General features: G+C 38.3%; 1 protein-coding gene across 1 annotated transcript in view; it reads left to right on the forward strand.

The window, feature by feature from the left end:
- The window catches only part of LOC150086678 (MAM and LDL-receptor class A domain-containing protein 1-like), a gene marked incomplete at its 5' end in the record, with an annotated part of 129,091 nt that overhangs the window by 12,969 nt on the left and 101,256 nt on the right, over positions 1-14,866 (forward strand). The window contains one exon of the mRNA XM_090372222.1: positions 779-899. Coding sequence (XP_090228348.1) covers positions 779-899 — 121 coding nt within the window. The remainder of the gene's footprint in view (positions 1-778; positions 900-14,866) is intronic.

Consider the following 14,866-nt stretch of genomic DNA (forward strand, 5'->3'; position numbering starts at 1 on the left):
TCGTAGTATACCTTACATGTATTCATTTAGGGTACCAGTTGCGTTTTGTGGGCACAAGAAATGGTACAGCAGTTTAGTTAACAGGAGGCGAAATTAGGTAAGGAAATAGGATAGCAATAGGCACTCCTGCCCTCGCATAAACTAATAACCCAGAATGTGGAAAAAAAAAAATAGTTGGAGGAAAGTGAACAGTATATGAAGCAAGATTATAAAGTTAGTGCTCGGGTTATCTGGGAGGGCATTTCCCGTGCTTGCTTTTAACGGCCCCGGACATTGTAGATATATGTACTAGTAACAAGTTGCATGTATACAAAAATATAATAATCTTATACTTAATAATATATTCTAATACTAATCTTATCCTGTAATATAATTTTATAATAATCTTACATTTGTAGGCAACTGGCTGATACGGTTCCTTGTTGACTGTTACAGCGCATGTAGTTACTCCCTGCCATTTGAGGAAATGACACTTTCTATTGTGCGCATTCCCGCTATGGCCGTTTGTATCTTACTTAGCAGAGAATTCTCGTGTATTCGCCATAATAAATGATCATACAGTAATAACCAACGTGTAATTTTAAAATTGCAGCAGAAATTCTAAAACAGAATAAATTTAATTTCAAATTAATATCCAGATATTATATAAAAAAAATGTGGATATTGATCATAATGAGCATTCGATTTGTTTAAAAATAAATCCAATATTTAATAGTCCTCAGAAACGAAAAATATCACATTTCTGGCGAAATAAATCAGATTTTTTCTTCTTATCCAGGTAATATTTGAGGCCCTGGCTTCTGAAAATTCTGATTCAGCTCGATCCTACAGAGGTTACGTAGCTATTGATGACTTACAGTTTGAAAAAACCGACAGTGAAAATTTGGAAAATTGCTTAGGTAAGTGCACCAATTTTTACTGTTAACAAATTGCCGTGAATAACTCCCAAAGAATTTAACCCTGAAAAAAAAAACGAAATATTTTCTTATATACCATCCCTTAGCTCTTTACAAAATAGCAATGGAGCCTCAGCAAGTGCCGGTGGGTTGGCCTTGCTGCTTCTAGATAATTTCATCATGACGTCATAGGCGTGTTTGTTTATTTCTTCCGATCCACTTAATTATTCATAACTCATGCGCACTTAATTTTACTTTTACTTTCTTCTCTTAATCCACTTTCTTCTACCTTTCGGTGTACATCCTTTACAAGATTTTTTTCTTATCATCACTGCTAGTGAATATGAATATGAATATAGCGTTTGCTTGCGTGAATGACGCATTTCCAGCTAAGCCGAAGTACTTTATTTCTCTAATATAACTTCGTCCTTGAAGCTGTCTGTTTAAAACCAACCAAAAAAAAGCCTCATCTTCTCTTACTATTCTATTTATTCTCTTAAGGATTCTTAGCTTTTTTTCTTTTGCCGAGATAGAAGTTTTGCTTTCGCAGAAATGTATTGCTCTTTTGTTTTCTATAGTTAATCTCTCCGGTTATCCCAATCCAAAGAAAAATTTTAATATTTATTGCAAAACAAAGTCTGATGAGGAATTTAATGTCAGAGCTTTTTACAGTCAAAGCTTATACTATAAAACTGAAACATGAATATTGGCTTATTCCTAAAAAAAACCTTTATATTTCCACTGTTGCCAATTACGCTTATGGATAAGCCCCTTTGATACGTGTATTATTCAACCTTGCCCAATTTCATTACCATTTACTTAATTCTGAGTGGGTGCACCTCTCATATCGATGGTAAAAGAGCACATTGTCTTTAGTAATGATTATTTAGAGAATGGTAAAGCTACGTTTACATCTGGAGGAAACTTTCTTGTTTTTAAGTGAGTGCGTGATTTTACCTTGCATTTCCCTAATTGTGGACTTTAAAAGAATTGTTTCCTTCGGGAATTATTTCAATTAAGAGATAACTACCAAGGCCATGTGCACTCCTTCCTAGTAGTGCATGTCACTAAGGGACTGGCCGGGGATTCCCGAATGCGATGCAGTTAATAAAGATAATAATCGCGGTGTAACTGCATATTAATCGGTGTGTATCTTTTGAAGCAAAAGAAACTTTGATGAAAATGTTTATATTGGAAACAATCTGAATATAAAATATTCAGATCAGATAGAACGCATGAATAATCCGATTTTTTGAACAATAAACTATAATTAATGTGTCAAACGTTAATAACTATAAATTTAAACAGAGACAGGCGATCCCTCCCGAATCGTATTTTTTTGGAGAAATCGGAAATTTTCTATCGAGTAAAGGGCCTTTATTTTTTTGCCATTTCGTTCTTTATACTTTATATGCATACGCATTTAATTTTTAATTTTATAAAAAAACATTCCGACAGAAATTAGGATTTGTATCATTAAATTCTCATTGAGCATACATAATTTGACAATCCGGATTATAGAGAGTCCGAATTATCGAGGTTTTACTTTAAGTGTATATCCACTTTGGTATCACGATTGGTATAAAGACACAAGCGAAATATAAATGTGGACAAATTACTTTCTCTTCTGATTAAAACCGATTAATTATACAAACTGGCATGCGCCAGTTCTACAAATAGTGACGTGAATGAGTGAATCACGTGATCCATAACAAATTCACAGAAGTGTTAAATGTGCCCACTACCACATTCTAGATCACGGAGGAAAATAACATCCATTGGAATTTCTTCAACCTTCCGGTGTGTGACATTTTTAACGATAGCAGAGATGTGGAATTGCCACTGTATATACGAGGTCTGCGGTAGTCCCTAAATAAAAATTTCTGGTATCAAATTTTGCTACCCATAAGACCTTAAATGGACAGTGTATTCCAAGTAGACGGTCTTGTCCAAATGATATGAGTAATTGTTTCATGGGCGTGCAATGTGATGCATCATCTTTCATGAATTTTATGGTGTGGACTGAGTTTCTTTCATGGATGGTGTGGCTTTAAAGATCGACGCAGCACTGGTCCGTGACCCTGAAAGTTTTCAAAACAGTGGCACAACATCCCTCTAACTAAAATGGCCACCCATTAAAATGAAAACTGTAGATATCCACAACTATATGGGCACCATTTGAGCTTCGTCTCTCCTAAACACGTTGAGTAACTAGTTCTCCTGTTCAATGTTCGCAAAGGCTCACTTAACCAATGCCCCTCACTTCGGTAAATCTTGTAATAGCAGATATTGCTCATGCTGGCTTTTATAAAGAATACCAGTGTAACTGTTAGAGATTTCTCGCCACACTGTCGTACTTGGAATGCCTGATTGACGTGAAGCTGCACGAGCGCTCGCTGTTCGATTCTTCGATAATGCGGTCAGTTCATCGATGTGTCTTGATTAGCAGGCATAATTGCAGTGGCTGTTGATGGTCTCCAACTACGTGGATGAACTGTCATACTTCTTGTATCCTCGAATTTCTTAACTAGTTGGGATAATCTTGATGGTGATTACTGGTCTGATTCCGCCTCAGATGCGTGTTTTCGAAAAACTTTCGTACAGCAGCTGTCACAGGCGCAGAATTCTTGTATTGCAGCTTAATCAGTAGAGCTTGGTGGGATAAAGATAACTTGTTGATATTAATGGAAATTAATGACCACCGTGCCTTTTAAAGTAATTTATACCTTCCTTGAATTCACTTTTTTTGAATTCTCCTTCGGTGATATTTGAAACTAAATAAAATTTTGATTTGGTAAAAAATTCATAACTTGTAGTGTTACTGTAAAAAACCACAAGTATCTTCGACCACCTATTTTCTATTCTCGCGTGATTTATTTTCAATTTTTTTGCCAATCTTTTGGAAAACTTGTATACAGATTGTATAGAAATATTCGTGTAATTTTTATGTAAATTACACTGGGCAACAAATTTTAAGCTTTTGATTTTTTACTCCCCAAATATGGTGGATCTCATGGATTTTGATGAACTGAATCCAAATTTTTTTTTAGCTTGCTTTTTCGTCTTTTCTAATGATCAGAACCCTCTCTGATCAATGTCCAGCAGTAGTTTTCTGTCATACTGGGCTCCGCCACCTTCCTTGGTAAAGTTTCTTCATGGTAGCGATATGTTGATGAAACCGTTCACCGTGTTCATCGCTAACGTGTCCTAGGTTATCTTGGAAAAAAGTCTTAAACGAGAATGGGAAAAGTTTATTTTTAGAAACGTGTTGCAACCGATAGATTTTGATAGACATATGATAAATTCTCGATCAAGATTTTATAATTGTCTGCTGTATTGTTGTCTAACAAAATGGTACATTCAACTGCAATTGATACTAAAACTATAAAAAGAGCACGCGCTTATTAATACGCTCAATGACCAAAAAAATTAGAAACTTTTTACAATTGGAGTCAGTAGAAATTAAACGTACGATATGCAAATATAAGTTGTTGCATGGTATTATCACAAATTCCTTGGTATCAGATAAATAATGTATATTTTCCTGGGACTCTTAGTCGATTTATCATGGGGAAGACCGGTGATTTTTCCGATTTTCAAAAAGGAATTATTGTTGGAGCACGTTTAGTAGGAGCCACAATTGAGAAAGCAAAAGAAATCACTGATGGGTCGAAAGAAACTATCTCAAAAGTATCCAGTGAGTGGAAGACGAAAGAACGAGACCGCAGCAATTGAAAATGAATTGTGCGTCAGAATAGACGGTCCAGTGTGCAATAAATTACTGAAAAATTCAATTTAGGCAAAGAAAGATCTATTTTCAACACAACTATGCGGCGGGAGTTGAAAAATCTGGGATTTGGTAGTCGTGTGCCTATACGTCTTTCTGTTAAAACGTTGAAAGTTGAACTGGAGTGGTGCCCCTAAAGCCAAGACTGCTGGTTTCTTTGTCTCCTCCCCCCCGCTGATCCCTCCTTCCCTCTGGTGGGCATGGGTCTTCCCCACTGACACCTTCGGGTCGCCTTCTCTATTGACCCCATATTTCTGCCTGTTTCCCCTCAGCCTTCAGTCTTCCCCCTGCTCTCTCATAAATTTTCATGACTAGCGTTCAAACCTACCCCTAGGATTCATACCTCACACTCAAAAATTTAATTAACACAATTTTTAATTACCTCGGCTAACCCTATTTCTTCTCCTCCCCCTTGTTTTTTTAGGTCCTAGCCACTGAAATCTCAGGAAATTAGGTGGCAGGACCTGCCAGAGTAAATAACTATAATACTGATGTACCTGGTCGGCCTCCACAGAGCAAAGTGTGGACAACGTTGGGTCCCATTTGGGGCCCAGCGGCTAAATGACCAGAGGAACGACGATAGACGACACTACACATATACAAAATCCATACATCTTTAAACCTCTGACATTGACAGTGTTCTGTTTCACACGCACAATGTATACAACGCGGAGATGGGGGAAACCCCTGGTGCCGTTTGAAACTAAACACACTCTACAGAAGCCAAAACAACTGTTGAACAGTAGAAAACGATCATATGCCGTGACGAGCTTCAATTTACACTTTTTGCACCAATCGTAGAATGAAAGTGTGGCGTGAACCGCGTGAAGTCGTGCATCCAGACTGTATCGTCTAGTGCCCCCCACCATTTAAGCAGCTGCAGGTGGTATCGTGGTATAGGGTACGTTCTCTTGGTACGATTTAGGTCCGCTCATGCCATTAAAAGATCAGGTTACCTCCGATGTATATCTTTCTATCGTATCGAACCAACTGTACCCTGCAATGCTTCACTTTTATCCGAATTGCGATGGATTCTTTCGTGATGATCGACCATGCAAAAATTGTATCTGAAGGGCTCGAGGAACATTCTCAAGCTTTCCAACATCTGTCTTGCTACCTAATTCTCGAGATCTGAATCTAGTTGCAAAGGTCTGGAACATGTTGGAAAAGAAAATTCACTACCGGCCACAACACAGCAACTGGCAAATATCCTGATGGAAGAAAGGTCAAATATGGAGCTAGATTCTTCAGACACCTAGTGGAATTTGTGCCACGACTTGCACGGGCTGTAATTCCGGCAAAAGGTAGCTCTACCAGATATTGAAAAAAATGTTTCTGATTTTTTGACCAGTGAGTGTACATAACAACGTTGACTCACACACTTGTAACGCCTACTGATTTATCTTTCTGGGACTTTTGCTTTATACAAATATCCGTCTAATAGCGCAGCACGATTTGAAAAACCCTGACTGCAGAAATCATGTCAGCCGTCCAATTAATATGAACAGATAGGCCAAAACTTAAGTACCTGAAAATTAAAATATGAATTATCTTACGAAATGAGGGCTCCTGGAAAACGGGGTGCGCCTAAATAAGCTTTAAAAAAATGGCAGGGTCACCATATTTCTGTTGAAAACAATTTTTTTATTTGTTATGCAGTGGATGAAATATGAAAGGAGGATATTCATAAATGCTCTAAGTACAAATGAAAAGATATTAGGTAAACTGGAAAGGAAAGAGAACAAACCATGGATGACGAAAGAATTATTAAAACTAATGGATGGAAGGCGGTAGTACAAAAATAATGATTTCAGAAAATGCAGTGAGATAAAGAGCGAGATAAAAATGAAATAAGAATAGCATACGAGAAATGACTGAAAGTGCAAAGAAATGGAAAACTCGAAGAATAAACACAATGAAAGAAACTTCCATTGGAAAATTAAAGAAATTACAAGTTGTTTAAAGGGAAAAAAATCCCTGAAAATGTAACTAGTAATTATGGTAGAACCATAATTGACTTGCATGAGCAGAAAATGAGTTGGAAAGAATATTCCGGATCATTGTTTCCTTATACTAGAACAGAGATAAATGTAGAAGCAAAAAGAAACGAAGGGTTCCTTTATTTTAAATTTAGAAGTTGAGCAAACAAATGAAAACCAAAAAGCAACTGGCGAAGGTAATATTAGTTCGGAATATTTAAAAGTATTAGTACGGTAATACCAGAAAAATTGGCTTTGATCAACTTTTGTACTTCTGAAATGCAGTGAGATGTCCATCCTTCTTTTACTATGTTAAGTTTTAATCGAGTGTGTGCGTGTGTATATTAAGCTCTAAAGCAGTTTAAAAAGTTGTATTTTGTGTCTGTAATGGAGTGTGTTCTTTGGTTGATTTGTTCGTTTCATGGAAGAAAATTTCAAATTTTCAGGAGATGAAACCATGCAACCTTCACCCGAGACCGGCTAACTCGGCCACACTGAAAAAAAAGCGAATAAAAACTTCATCCATCGGGATCGGATTCAAATTCAGGTGATGAGGAAGGACAGAGATCATAACCACTGTGCTGACCACGAGGACACACTTGATCGAATTCAACATGAAAAATTGATTACAGTACTGACTCAACTTGGTTTGGATGAGAAGGATAGCACTACGTGTTACTGCCATGCGATATAAAGCTTGGTTGGTTGTATTAGGGTTTAGGCGGGTTTAGACCATATTGCACCGTATATAATATATCTGTAAATTGCGTGTGTTCTGTGGTCGATTTTCTATTTTTCTGGATGGAAAACTGGAGTTTCCTCGAGGGAAAAACCATGCCTACTCTCCCCTGAGACTGACTAAGCTAGCCACGTTGTGAAAAATCCCCATAAATTCCTCCTGCCATTGCATTGACGAGATGAAATCTCTGGTCTTTTCCGCCTAGTGTGTGAAGGACGGCGATTCTACCAACTGTGCAACCGCGAGGGCTATAATTTTGTAAATAAATATAGCTAAATCTACCTAGAAACCCCTCATGGTAGCACACAGCTGTTAGAACCGCCGTCCTCTCAATACCCGGTGGAAGAGACCTCAGTTCAAGTCTCATCGATGACGTGAGTAATTTTAATTTTTTCACAATGTGGCTGAGTTAGTCGGTCTAAGACGAGGGTAGCTTGGTTTTTTCTACCTGAAACTCGAGTTTTTCGTCCATCAAACAGAAAATCGACCTCAGAACACATTCAATTTACAGACAGTTATACATGGAGCAATATGGCCCTAGCCGCTAATGCTCCTAAAACCCTACTATAACAACGACTACCTAGAAAACGCGATTTACTGATACCATATACTTAAGCCACATAACGTGAGTTACCTTGGACTTCAAAAAAAAAAGTTAAACTTGACTTTTTTGCATTAGATTATCTTTGAATGTGTTGCGTACAGATTTAGCATACTCATCAAAGTTTTTTTCCTCCGATATTAATCCTTTTTAACTCTGAAAAACGAATATTTTAATATGAAGGTCTTATTTCTTTTTTAGAAAATCTTCTTCCACTTCTGTAACCTCTTAATCACCTTTTTTTGAAGGAAATAGAAATAAAAGAATACAATACATGATCAGCACTTGCAAAGCAACTTAGATAATGACTTACACTAAGAATAGAAGATGGGAGTGCATCTCCCTTACAAACATGCGATTTTAATAAACCGCTTTAATTATCACACAAGGGATAATTACTTTGTTTCTTGGTAATGACAGCTCGCTCTAATTGAACACAAAAGAAATTAAAATATTTCAGTTTGCGAAACGTCTTCGACTCAAAAAATATGTTTCTCTATACTATTTGGTGGTGTGGTTAATTTACGCTACAAGAAAAAAGATACATTTTCTCTTCACTACTTTGATTATTATATCCGAAGAGCAGAATTCCTTGGGTAGAACAAAATACTCATTACACATTTCTCTTAATTAGGCCATCCCTCGTGGGTAGCACAGTCTGGATAATCACCACCCTTCCCACACTGGATGGAAAAGACCCAAGTTCGAAACCGTTCAATGACGTGAGGTTTTTTTGTGTCTTTTTCGCGATGCGGCCGAGTTTGTCGGTCTCAGGATAAGAGCATGGTTCTTTTCTCCTGAAAACAATGGTTTTTCAAAAACAACTAACCAAGCTTAACTACAGCGCTTCAAATAATTAGCGTATGTCCCAATATTCATGCAATAGATATACGAGTAATATCGACAATTTCTGTGTACGAGAAGTCAACAGAGGAACATCGAAATTAACTGTGCAGTGATGAATGGCAATGAGAAGATATGTGTCGACTCTAACCGAGCAAAATCGTGTTCACCAATGGTGCTTTATGAGCGCCGATCCATGTTTTACGTTCCATAAATTACACCTCATTGTAGAACTCGTAGGGACTGTGCTCAGCAACCTCATGATTAACCCAACCACCAGAAGAACAAAGTCACAGAGAAGACCGAGCTAACTTTGCGATCTAGTTCTACAATGATCTTTATCTGCAAGAAGAAGAAGAAGGAACTCAGTGACCCTTCTTTTTTGCTTGATCGACATTAGTTTGGTTGGAATGGATTGATCATTGAGACGGCGTCAGCTTTGGCGACCATAACCAGGTTGAGCCTGCGTAGTCAGACGTAATGTAGCTTAATTCACTCCTCCTGTGTTGCTTCGAAGTTTCGAAGCAACATAGAACGATGTTCGAAGATAATATTCGAAGATTGACATGAATCTCAGTGACACTGTAGTGGACAACGCAAAATGCGATTATATGAACTAAATTTCTGATATTATGAAAGCTCATTCTTTACGCTGTAAAACCAAAGTTTCTTTATTTCTAAATCGAAAGGTTCACAGATTTCACCATCGCTTCGCTTTACCTTTGAATGATTCTTTTCCCACGAATGATAAGTAGCCATAAAAAATTAGAGTCCTTTCGTTATAGTAGGCAAATGAACAGCTAGTTATGTGCTTAGTGAAGTAGTATGACAGACCTGTAAGAAGAGCTTCGGTGCCTGCCTCAATGGAATCATTAAAGCCGCACTGTGGGAAAGGCAGGCGACCTCATAAGAAACAAGATCACATATTCTGTGCAAAACATTGCTACGAATAGTAGCGGAGTTCATTCATATATCGACGCAAACGTTGTCTAGGGCCTTCAATCAAACTTTTGGACAAAAACCAACAAAGAAAAAGAACAGGTCCGGCTGGAAGAAGACACTCCAATACAGGAACCACAGAAGTTCGGTTCGCCATATGTCCAAAAATCAGAAGGCAATTACGAAAACCTTACACATCGAACGGCAGGAATTCGTGTCCAACAGCACATAATAGTATACAATGAGCTTGAGACAATGGGTATACGCAGCTACATGGCAATCTGCAGGTTTCTTGTGTGTAAGCGGAACGGACGAATCCTTTGACAGTGGTGTTGGGAACAACAGCATTTGTTAAAAGCACTGGAATATGTAACGTGGTCAGACGAATCACGGTTCAAATTGTTCATCTCTGATGGATGCATGGATGTATGCAGGAAGTTGCACAAAATAATAGATCCCAAGTGCATCCTATTCTGTTGACGAGGGTGGTGTTGTGGGAGAGCTCGTGTTAGGGTTGTTTTCGTCTTATGGCAAAGATCTGCCAGAAACATCGGTCCGTACTTTCAGAACAGTAGAGAAATGTTGCATGTAAATAACCAGAAAATTATAATAGAGTTTTCTAAGGCGAATCAGTTCTCCAAAAATGCTCAAACACGCTTTCCAACTGCAATCTATATTCTACTGTTGCTTATGTAATTAATAATACCGGTTGGGGCCAGTGGAACATACAACGAAGCTGGATTGCATTTTTGAACATAAACTGACTGTCATAACCTAAAAGTTCATGTAGAAGCAATGGTAGGTATATTCATGACGTTTCATTTGCATTATTCATGATGTTCCAATTTCTATTGTGATGTCATATATTATTACATCAGTGTTATAAAGTTAGATTTAGAATATCTTTTATTACAAGATTTCAGCTACCACTTAAAGATTACTGTTACTGTGAGTTTAACATCCATTCTCAGGGCGCTCGTGGGTAGCGCAGTCGTTAAAATCGCTGTACTGCTACACCCGGTGGAAAAGAACTAAGTTCAAATCCCCTCCATGACAGGAGGAATTTTTATGGGTATTTTTCGCAACGTGGCCGAGTTCGTCAGGCGAGGGCAGCGTGGGTTTTTCAAAAAGAACTTTTTTCTCCCGGAAACTCTGGTTTTTCGTCATTCAACAGAAAATTGACCTCAGAACGCTCCTTAAAAAGCCCAACAACAACATTCTCAGTTGATTGCAAACTACGATTATCGTGTTTAACCTCTACAGTTTTTAACCATCATCATAAAATAAAACTCTACCATAAGAAATTCTTTTTTCGACCGCTGGTTAACTTTTTAAAAATAAAACAAGAAGGGCAGTCTTTCTGTTTTTCTTGAGTTTATTTCCTTGGAGTAGAATCTAGAAAACTGCGAAACATTCCATAAAAGATAAAGAAACCGTTCGGAACGATTTTAATAATATTGTAAAACCTTGCGAGTTTGTCAATGGGGTGCTTGACATTACGCGAGGGCATTGTCATCCTCATTTGCACGCTGTACAACTTCTGCATTAGCTCTTCTCCGCACCAAGAATGCCAAGTTTTTACAAGATGAAATGCAACAAAGGAAAGCCGAGCCCGGAAATTGCGATTCTCTTTCGTTTATAGGGATCGATAGCAAATATGCGTTTGCATTCTTCTGACAATCTCCTCGTGGCAAGGTCTAAAAAATAATAATAAAATAAAAATAACAAAACGTGTGGTGAATGTGGCTGGCTTTCGCCGCTATTGGCCATGATGCCATCGTGTGATGTTTTCGTATTTGTCTGTTCCTTAAACGAATCCGTTGTGTAGATCGTAATGACACGGGACACCACACGCGCATTTCCAGTTATTCAGACTTCTGAAAATATCCATCTGCTGGGAGAATGAATAATCAAATGAGTATACGAATGACTTTTTGTTTTTATGCTCGCTTACAGACGTTCTGATGACACGGAGAAGTTTGCAACACGATTTCCTTTCTGTTTGCATTCATTCTAATTTAAGAAATGATCCCTTCATACAAATGTCTTTTTTCCCTTAAGAAAACTCCTCTTAAAAATGTAAATATGATTTTTGGATGTTGGCTTTTTCTGTAACCATGGCGACTTTTGCGAATTTACAGTCGAAAGCCAAATTGCGCACGCGTGGATTGTTATCCAATAGTACCAAAGATAAACCAAGATTTAAAGAACAATTTCTACTTGAAAATTTCACGAGTCTTAGAAATGGTTTTTGTCTTACAGTTCTGTAAAGCATTTTACAGACTTTTACTTTCTGGATCCTTTATATAATGGCTCTTTCCTTAATCAGTGATCAAATGATTGTCGTTGGTATAATGGCAATCTCTTAAATGTAAGAAGGCACCCTTGAGAGATATCCAGGTAACTGATCGAAATTAGTTTTATTGTTTTAATGCTCCGGGATACAATGGTAAGACGCGTATTTTGTTCTAGTTAATATATTTATTGTTCTGACGCCTTGGGAAAATGCAAGGTAATTTAAGTTGCAGAAATTAAATGCGTTCTTTTTAATGACGTTCATTTATTACAAACGTACGCATGATTGTAAGCGCAAGGCTATTGAAAATTTCATTTGGAAAAGTATTCAATTGTCGCAACACTGAATTGGATTAAGGAAAATCCTTCATAAGAAAACTAGTAGTAAACAACAATGAATAGGCAGCAAACGAGGGCCTGTTAGAATAATGGAAAGAATGAAGAATGCACACAAAACATACTGTGTTATCAAAAATACTGGTGTCCCAGTATTTTTGATAACTTAGTATATTTTGCTGGATAATCACATAAAATATCGACATCACTGATGTTGTAGAGGGCTATCTGCTGTATTAAAGGCTAAAGATGGGCCTTCCATGTATATACAAGTGTTGTGCCTTATGTAAGGCGGCCCCTAAACGTTAGGTCATCTCCGCCATGGTTCTGTGTGATAATATACAAAACTCTGCACAATGGCCAGAAATGAGTGTGCTGCTATGTTTGCGTAGTGTGTGTATGTTGTTCTGCCGTTTAGTTGATTCTGGCCACTTAGCTACCAGGAAGCAGCGATCACCAGGAAGGCTGCTTCCCAGTACCCGTCCAAGCCGCGAGGAGGCAGGCCTGGCTATACACGTATTAGACTAAATGTATTATTACCAACACCCATAGGAAGAAGTGCAAGTCGTATGAGTACAACAGTCTCCAACTGTAATTACTTACGGTGGTGAAGACCACAAAGAATACCGCATCCACTGGCAAAAGTGTAACCAGTGGATGCCAGCAGTTCCAGTAAGTTCCAGGAAGCCCAAATCTGGGTACGAGCTGGTGAAAATCCTGTCTCTAATAAACTGGAGAATTGCTTGGTGCTCCAATATTTTTGATAACATAGTACACGCAGCTGTATCCAGCCATGGCCATTGATTGGCCAGAGGATTCATATCCAAATAGCATCAAAGTATCAGGAAGCGACTTGTATCAAGATCTTGAATCTCCATCGATTTGAAATTTATCTATACTGTATTACCAAAAGTAATGGGACACTAACCGATAAGCACATTTTATGCAAATTGGTGGTTATACAAATATTAAATATTGTACAGGGTACTGTGGTAACAAAGAAGTATATATGAAGCTACAGAGGTATTGGTGTCATTTATGATAGATATACCACGCAAAATGAATTGCTTTCGTGAGTATCAAAGTTGGTAGGATCACCATCTTCCCCACACCGAGTGGAAAAGACATGAGGCCTAATCCTCCTAGAGAGTCACTCCATCAGTACCATCCGGCGTCATTAAGATTTTGGGATTATCAGCTTTATCTTCACCCAACCCCTTTACCAGTTCCAGAAAAAAAATATTGGTTGTTCTATGGAGAACTAAACAGAAAATACTGGTGTCTGTCGTCCCAATCTATTGACGCAATACATGGTAAAGTATTGAGTGATTAGCTTGGTCTTTTGGGCGTCTGCAGCATAGTCAAAGCTTAGAACTATCCTTGGCATCGAGTATCGGATCTGCGGTGGCTAATCTGCATTCTGGAAAAGCCTCTTACGTCTCCAGGAGCATTCTTCACATTTCCTTGGGATGGACTCCTTGGCAGTCCCATATAATCAAAACATTGTCATTCTCGCTGGGCTACTGATGTGATCCAAATGTTGGTAAACCGTTATTTTTTTTTTTCTTTACCGATAATTTCACATTACTGTACTCTTTACTATAAGTTCACTGAAAACGCAATATGTGTGTTGTTGTGTTTTTTTTTTTTTTTTTTTTTTATGATGTTTTTTTTTTTTTTTTTACTCCTGGCGTATACCGCCATGTATAGAAGTGTTCACTTCCGATTAATTTAAATTTAAAAAAAAATACGAAGTCTTGTATTTGTTGGGCCATGGGGACTATCACTTGTTCAATTAAAACCTATCCTTCTGGAGGTATACAGGTGTCTCAAAAATATTGGTACAAACGTTTAAGGGAGGTAGGTAACATATAAAGGAATGTGAATCGCATAGGAACCCATAACCGGAAACGTCACCGTAAGTCGGTATACGGTGCTGTTCATCAGTTCGCAGGAGGGAAAATTTCTGGTTTACTCATTCAAGCAGTAGTCGCCGCACGAAGAGCATGCGTCGATATACGAACTGTGAGCTGGCAGACATGCACCTAGTGTATGGATTAGCAGAGGGCAATGGACGAGCCGCTCAACGAATTTATGGAGAACGCTTCCCAGAGAGACATGTACCGGACCACCGTTTGTTTGCGCGTGTGCATCAAAATTTGTGCGATTATGGGTCATTTAGAAGTAACAGGAGTAGTGCGGGCAGACCACGTTCAACGCGAACTCCCGCCATGCAAGAAGTGTGTTGAATGCCGTCCAGAATAATCCTACTACCAGCACACGTGCCGTTGCCTCTGCCTTAGGAGTGTCTCGTTGCATGTACAGTGTGTCTGGCATGATGACTCCTTACACCCGTTTCATCTCCAAAAGTTTCAGTTACTGCTCCCCCAAGATCATCCTACACGTGTGGCTTTTGCGCAGTGGTTTCTCCAAGAAAGTGTTCAAGACTTG

This window comes from Mastigoproctus giganteus, chromosome 4 (assembly GCF_048544385.1).
Source record: "Mastigoproctus giganteus isolate SK-2022 chromosome 4, ASM4854438v1, whole genome shotgun sequence".
In the NCBI taxonomy this organism is placed as follows: domain Eukaryota; kingdom Metazoa; phylum Arthropoda; class Arachnida; order Uropygi; family Thelyphonidae; genus Mastigoproctus; species Mastigoproctus giganteus.